This window comes from Pogona vitticeps, chromosome 1, assembly GCF_051106095.1.
Source record: "Pogona vitticeps strain Pit_001003342236 chromosome 1, PviZW2.1, whole genome shotgun sequence".
NCBI lineage: Eukaryota > Metazoa > Chordata > Lepidosauria > Squamata > Agamidae > Pogona > Pogona vitticeps.
In genome coordinates this window covers 230,941,724-230,949,619 of record NC_135783.1, presented here as the reverse complement: position 1 = coordinate 230,949,619, position 7,896 = coordinate 230,941,724, and the positions used below count along the sequence as shown (strand labels likewise).

The 7,896-nt window shown below is 41.4% G+C and overlaps 1 protein-coding gene across 1 annotated transcript in view; it reads right to left on the bottom strand.

Annotated features, from left to right (window-relative positions):
- Positions 1-2,722: 2,722 nt before the first annotated feature.
- The window catches only part of HEG1 (heart development protein with EGF like domains 1), an 84,048-nt gene continuing 78,874 nt past the window's right edge, over positions 2,723-7,896 (bottom strand). Inside the window, exon 23 of the mRNA XM_072984994.2 lies at positions 2,723-7,353. Coding sequence (XP_072841095.2) covers positions 7,204-7,353 — 150 coding nt within the window. The 3' untranslated portion in view covers positions 2,723-7,203. The remainder of the gene's footprint in view (positions 7,354-7,896) is intronic.

Genomic DNA, 7,896 nt, shown 5'->3' with positions numbered 1-7,896 from the left:
AGTAAGTATCAAATACAGTATTACTCATAAATTGCCGCTATTTTGCATAAGACCTTGGACCTGGGTATATTGAGAAGGAAGTACATGTACCAGTTATTGACAGTACAGCTGTAGCGCTACCACAGATGAATAATTATTTTGGCAGCTACTTCCTCCTTACCCAGTTTTCTACTCTGCAGTTGTAACAGGAACATGAACTGGAAACCTTATTGCGAAGATATCGCTGGCAAGGGTGGGTGTTAAGACAAGGAAACAATTGGGCACCCTCTCTCCTGCTTGCTGCTTCGCCACTGGATACTGAATCCTGCATTTCATCTTGGGAGAACTGGCAGACCCATTCAGTAGTATGGTAGTCACACGAGCTGTTAAACCATGGACCCAGCTACACACAAAAGCCTTACTGAAGAACAACAACAAAACAGATTGTTTAAAAAGTCTGATTTCCTTTAAGCAGTATCAATACATAGGAGGCATGAAATAGTTGAGATCTATCAGTTGCAGTGGCTCATAAGTCATAATGGGGTTTAGCTACATTCGGGCACCATTTGTTTCCAGCAAAGAAAGGCATTTGTTTTCAAATGGTATCACGGCTCTTCCTAATGGAGAGTAGGAGAATGCTTCGTATTCTAGGTAGTGCGACAGAACTGGATCCGTGCTGATTTGGCTCAAGTTTAGTAACTATCTTTCAATTTAAGATGTAGAAGACATGGATAGGATAGTATTGCTAAGTTAATTCGACCAAGGCAACTCTCTCCTGTCACTCTGCTAATACATTGATCCATAATCATATTGTGTTCCCTGAAGTGGTTAAAGGCATGATGTAGCCTAAGACAGGTAAGTGTAGATACCGCCCACTGTAACAGAAGGCAGTTCAAAATGCTGTCCGTATACTTCAGTTCCAGAGAATACAACAGGACAAGGACATATTATGCTATATACAGGGGCTTTAAGCTTTAAGAGGGATGTGGTGGCGCTGCGGGCTAAACTGCAGAAGCCTGTGCTGCAGGGTCAGAAGACCTGCAGTCGTAAGATCGAATCTACACGATGGAGTGCAAATGCAAGTAGATCAATAGGGACCACCTCAGTGGGAAGGTAAAAGCGTTCCGTGTCTAAGTCACACTGGCCATGTGACCACGGAAGATTGCCTTCAGACAAAACACTGGCTCTATGGCTTGGAAATGGGGATGAGCACCACCCCCTAGAGTCGAACACGACTAGACAGAAATTGTCAACGGGAACCTTTACCTTTACCTTTAAGCTTTAAGAACCTGGCAGATGACATGTTACAGCCCCAGCCTCACAAAATCATGAATATTTGTTCTGACAGCGGTATTTATCATTTTGGACGTTCAAGATTTGCAATACATTGTAAAGGTCACATGACACTCTGTCCGGTAATTTCTCAAAAGTGTAGGCAAGAAGTTCATAATATGTGCCCCTCGTGTACCCCCACAGTCCTCCCATTTTTTCCCAGTGAATCAGAAAACCCCTTTGTGCTATTCAGAGGGAACAGAGGCTTTTAAAAATGATTTGAGGCAGCGTTCCTGCTCTCCCGCCCTCTTTATTTTTACTTTTTTTGTGTGCCACTGGAGACTGGCAGAGGACTTTTAAAGTTGCAAAAACAGGGGTGGCAACCTGATGCCATGCATGTAAGGTTCTATAACCTGCTGCAGCTGACACATTTGAGAAGATGCTGGGTTATGTCTTGGTTGCTTGCCTACCAATTCCTACCATTTTTGCAATGTTTTGGGGGTGGGAGTAGTTAGAGGTCATACGAAGATGCACAGCTCATGCTCTGATGTATGTTGGAGAATTACGATTACAGTGGTGCCTCGCAAGACGATTTTAATTCGTTCAGTGAAAATCGTCATCTTGTGAAAAAAAGTCTTGCGATGTTCCCTATGGGAACATTGCAAGACAAATGAAATTTAGTTGTCTTGCGAAGCATCGACCTCGGGGGGGGGGGAACCGTCTTGCGAAGCACGGCCATAGAAAAAACTGTCTTGCGAGGCACCATAGCGATTGCGAAAACTAATCACCTTGCGGATTAATCGTCCTGCAAGGCAATCGTCTTGCGAGGCACCACTGTATCTTTTATACAGTCAAAAGAATACGAGGTAAGGAAAACTCCCCCTGCAGCAGCAAGAAAATGTGAGAGAATTAACCCAAGTTTCAGCACAACACTTCCTTTCACAGTAATTAGCAGTATATATTATTTTTAAAAAATCACTCTTGAAGCATTTTACAGTAGGTAGAAAAATAAGTATCCTTTCTCACAGTTATGATCTGCAGTTACAGTCCGAGGAATAAAAAGAAAAAAAAATATGGAGTCTCTACCAAGTGGAAGAGAGAGATCCATCCATGCTTGCTACATGGTCAGATGAAGAAAAAAGAAAAAAGAAAAGAAGGCCCATCAATAGCACAAACAATAGAAATAAGCAAACAAAACAAGAAAGGGAGGTAGGCTTCCCTTGAGTGTCAGAGGCAGGAAATAGTATTTTACTAATATGTTAATGGCAAAGAACAATCACTTTAGGTTGTGATACCCAGTGTTAGCGCATGGGAGGTTTAATTATGTCACCAATGTAGACATTTAGAAACTTTGAGTATGAAATCTTGTGGGTGATATTGATCTGTTGATAACTGTATTCTTCTATTCCACATGCAAGCTTAGACTTTAATGTTGTCTTCTTTGCACTCATAAAAACACAGCTTCAGAATATTATTGATATTATTAATACTTTTTATTGTATCCTTTTATTACACTGACTAGAACGCCAGAGTTCAAAGATGTTGGATGCTAGTATAAAAATAATCCAATCCTCTGAAATTATATTTTGGAACTACAGTAGTATATAATTAGTGGAGGCTGCAAATTAGATACAATTTTAAATAACACTGTTGAAAATTAACATAAACAAAACACTCAGAAGTTATGTTCACAGATATGCAAAGCTGAAATCCAGAACAATGTACAATAGATAACCACAAGTCAGCTAATGATACATTCAGAGTCATCATGAAGACAAATAACAAGCCTCTGTCCTTGTTTCAAAAGAAATGGTAGACATTATGTACTGTTCTGCCGGCTGCTATGAAAGCACTAATGATGAAAGAGACTTACTTTCGGTTGTCCTAAAAGGGGGGGGGGGGGGATTAAATAATTTATGAGACTGCATTGAAAACAAACTGCATTGTTAAGAAACATACATTGGATTCTGTGTGATCATTTTTCTTCCAAATACTGAACAGAAGTGTGCAACAGAGGTATATCTTTCTAATACGTAAGCTTTATAAAATTTCTCAGGTTTTCCTTGACACCCCATAGAACTTTTTATGTAGTAGACTGGGCCATGTTCTTAAGAAGGATATGCAAATATAATTACAGGCCAAATAAATGTTTCAGACCCATGGACTTTGAAATCTTAGATATATCTCACATGATAGTCCCACTTGATTTTATGGCACTGACTTCGCAGAAGTACACAGCTTCATATCTTTGGCCTAAAACAAACCAGTAGTTCCAAGTATTGCCTCAATAAAAACAATTGCTGAACAGTAAATCGACACTTGTAATAAATCTCATTGTTTTACTGGCTCTATCCTAATTGGGATTCACAGCTGGATTTTGCAACTTGGTTACTTTGCAAAAATATTGTATTATCCACTGGTTCACGCTCGAATGATGTCCAACCCAGATTTTGCCAGAAACCATCACATTCAGAACGTGATTTGGGGGTGGGTGGGGGAGACATGCATGATAAATCTATAATCGAATAAGTAATTGATAGTTTTAAACCAATAAGACAGAGAAAGTCATTCACATTGAAAGGAAGGACAGTCCAAATGTCAGCCTAAGATGCTCCAGGATTGGAGCATTCCTACGTTTCCCTGCCAGATTCCCCTAGACCATAAGGGAGGGAGCATGGCATTTGCTTCTCTCTCTCTCTCTCTGCATATATAAACTGTTTTGAGATCAGAACCCAACTGTATATTAACGCCTGCATAAATGTAATGACATAATTCAGAGCGGCAAATTGCTGTCAATTAACAAGTCCCCGATTTAATTCCTACATACGTGCCAAGTTATGCAACTGGTACACTACTAGGAATTCCATCCTAGACTCATTCATGAGCACCCACTGAGTTATGCAATAACATATAGGTATAAATATTCAACTGGATTCTGTCCATTATTTCCCTGCCATTGCTAGCAGTAAGAGGGATACATTTAACTCATCTCCAAGGCTGGTCTAACTCCTTCCCTGTGTGGGGGTGTCCAGAGGCTAAGAGGGCATTAGACCCTGCACATCCAGAATATCCCTTGTTCTGCCCTTATCTTGCCACCCATTCCAACCCCAATGTTAGAAACAGAAGGAACTGTGGGAGCAGGGAGAGAGAGATGAAAGTGTGGCTGAAACTCCTCTAAAGTCAGACCTCTGTCTCTGATCATGGAGGGGGCCCTTCTGATCCACCCTATGGCCTCTTGGATACCATTGCAATATGAGCAATATACCATGGCCAGACTGCTGACAGAACTCCTTTCAGAGTCTGGATGGCATGATTTCTGAAACTGGCAATGAACATCTGGTCTGAGCTCAAGGGATGAGGTATCACTCCTTATAGATGCCTCGTTGCCCATTAAGACCTGTTGGAGAGGCCGTCCTCTCCAACGTTAACACCATTTCAGTGCTGGAGCCTGCCTATTTACCCAAGGGTAGAGGGATCTTGGCTTGAGTAGGCTTCAGAGCTTTTGTGATGTGTATGGCTTAAATTGCATAATCATTTCATGTTCCTTTAAATTCTTTGAAATAATTTTATATATTTCTTAAAATTTTATTTTAAAATTATTTCAAAGAATTTAAAGGAACATGAAACGATTATGCAATCTAAGCCATTTAAACCATACACATCATGAAAGCTCTGCAGCCTACTCCAGCTAAGATTCTTCTACCCCCGAGGCCCTGGTGAACAGTCAGGTTACCACCTAGCACTGAAATGGTGTCAACATTGGCTTCTCCAACAGGTCTTAATGGACAGCCGGGCATATCTAGGGAGTGATGGTTCATCCCTTGAGTTCATATTTTAAAGGCTGGCTGTGGTTTAGGTACCTAGATGTGAGGCCAGAGGTTGGGAGTTTGATTCCACACTGTGTCTCCTGTGAGTAGAGCCAGCCTGTGTGGCCTTGAGCAAGGTGCACAGTCCCAAGGAGGTTCCTCCCCCGCCCCCCAAAAAAACACTTCCGAGAATTCTTGACCTGAAAAAGGTCAACATAAGTCAGAATTCACTTGACAGCTACTGCTGATATAGTTTAAAATGATAACTTATCTATTATTACCTCTGTTCTTGTACTTGTGATTCGTATTGGGTGAGATAAATATTATAAAATGAAAATGAATTGAAGGGATTATAGGACTGCAGCCTCAACAAATTAATAAATGCCTTCAGGTTTTGCTGTTGCTTGTTCCTCTAACAGCAGAATAGCACTTTGCAGACATTCTGCCCAGGGCACATTATTCATATTTTAAAGGTACACATCCACAAAAAATACGTATCGGCATTAGATCATGATGACTTCCCCCAAAGAATCTCGGTGCTAAGGCCCTTCAGAATTCATTGTAATGACTTTCTAGTTCCACAAACAGAAATGGAATCCTAGGTTCCCTATTAAGCTTGTTAAGTCTGCAATGCAAGTATAAATAAAAGTGTGCAGCTGTCCAATTATGTCCGGCAACATTTTTTTGTCAGCCGAGTGAACTGGCACTTTTTGTATAGAAATGGGCCTATGGTGGTTGGCTGTTCTTACCTAAAACAAAAGTCCTCATTCTAGGGCCATCACCGGAAGGGATGGTTTCAATACACACTTGGATGTGGACTTCTGTGTGTGCACGAACACCCCAGGAAGATGGCTGGTGCTATTAGCAGATGATGTTGCAGCTGAATGCATTGGCCATCTGTCAGGCATTATGTTTGCAGATCGTATGCAACAACAGAATGTAAACAGACCAGATCTACATACTGGGTATTTTCTCTGAGGAGGGAGTTACCCCAAGGACATAGTTCTTCTGCTATGAGAAGGTCAGGAATCCTAGCCAATTTACTGCAAATCAGCCAGTGACCCCAATCTATCTTTTGTGTGCACCTGCCACAGAATATTCAGGTATCAAATTCTGATTGGGACTTTTCGCCATCAGAAAATCTACAAACAAGAAGCTAAAAGGAGGGTTAGCTTAGGAACACAAGATGTCAAGCCATCTTGCTTCCCGATTGACTTCTCCCATGGCTGATCTTTTAAAAACTCTCCATCTTTAGCAATATCTCCATACCTACATGATGAACTGGGATGGAGTAAGTCTTGTAGGAGTGGAACACACTTTCCGCAAGTTGTTCTACAGCACGAGAATGAACACACACAATCGTAATATGGAAGGTCACGAAGAAGGAAAAGGCCACGGTTGCCCATAAACGACAATGGCTAATGTTCATAACAAACATGGATATGGTCTACAAAGAAGGAGGAAAAACAAAGGAAAGCCACGAGCAGCCTTGATACTGGCTCTGAACATAACAGAATGACAGTACAGATCATGATGGAAGAGGACACATTATTTTGTATCCTGGACTCTGCATAATCCACAAGGATGCTCTGCCCATAGGCCACCTTTCTGGGCACATGCCCATTATTAATTGAGCAGCTCACTAGTACCTAAGAATAGATACCTAGTGGTAGAGAAATGTCTCTTTCCACAAACTTCATTCCAGACAGTTTTGCATATATGTTGAGCAACACTAACACAACACTAGATATTATTTGTAAACACAATACACCCTAGTGGCATAAGATTTAGAGTGTCACCCCACAGTGTTAGTTTTGCTTTCATGATCTATTATCAAATTCATGTAATACAACACAGTTAGTGGTGAGGAAAATATTCGGGAACACACGAAATTCCGATCGCGCTTCTTGCTTGTCTCTCCAACCAACCTGCATGCTGCCTTCTTCTTTACACCTCTCTTTTGTTTGCTGTTCAACATCAGCTAGAAATGGTGCCTGCCGCTGCTGAGTTTCACTCTGGAAGGGTTCAAAGTCCCCTTTCACTATGTCACTGGGACTGCATCTTGGTTGTCTTAATGACAGTGCACCCAGGAAACCAGTAGCCACACGTGGAGTGCTTGCTCTTGGATTGCCTTCCTTCGGTTTCCTTAAAAGTAGTCTCTTCGTCTGCTGTCGTCACTAATGAAGGAAGGGTTGTATTGACCAGGGTAGATGCAAGAATGTCGGGACCCTGGAAGACCAGTGTAGGGTGGATAGATTCCATTTCTTTCTAGCTCAGGGTTCCTTAGATTGGTTGGCTAGAAAAAGGGAAGGACATAATCATTCACTAATTACTATTTTTTTTATATGAGAATTCAACCTTAAGTGAAGACGAGAACATTATTATGAAATCAAAACAGAAGGTAGGCAAAGCAATAAGGACCAGTGTTTTTAATAATTAACACTACTTTGCATAGCGAAATTCTTTCACTTTAATTAGGCTTCAATCCCTCTAATCCCGCTAAAAGTGGATGTGTACAAAACGCAGGGTGTCTATTTTGTACATAGTACATACAGAGACCTTATTGGGGAAGCATGAGGAAGTAATATCGAAGATGGTATCCTTCGTGGATAAAGCTTGGATGAGGAGCCATCTTGATTTGGCTTAAAAGTTGCCTACAAGGAGACCTCCATCAGCTGGATGCTCTCATGGATGGAAAAGTGATCTTTATGAAATGACCCCTTGTATCTTTTTTGAACTTCCCAGAATAGCACAGTTTGTGGTGCTGGGGCTTCAAGGGGGAAGGGAAAAGTGGAGAACAGCCTCCCCCCCCTCCCAGATTTAGCAGTGAGAGCCCCTG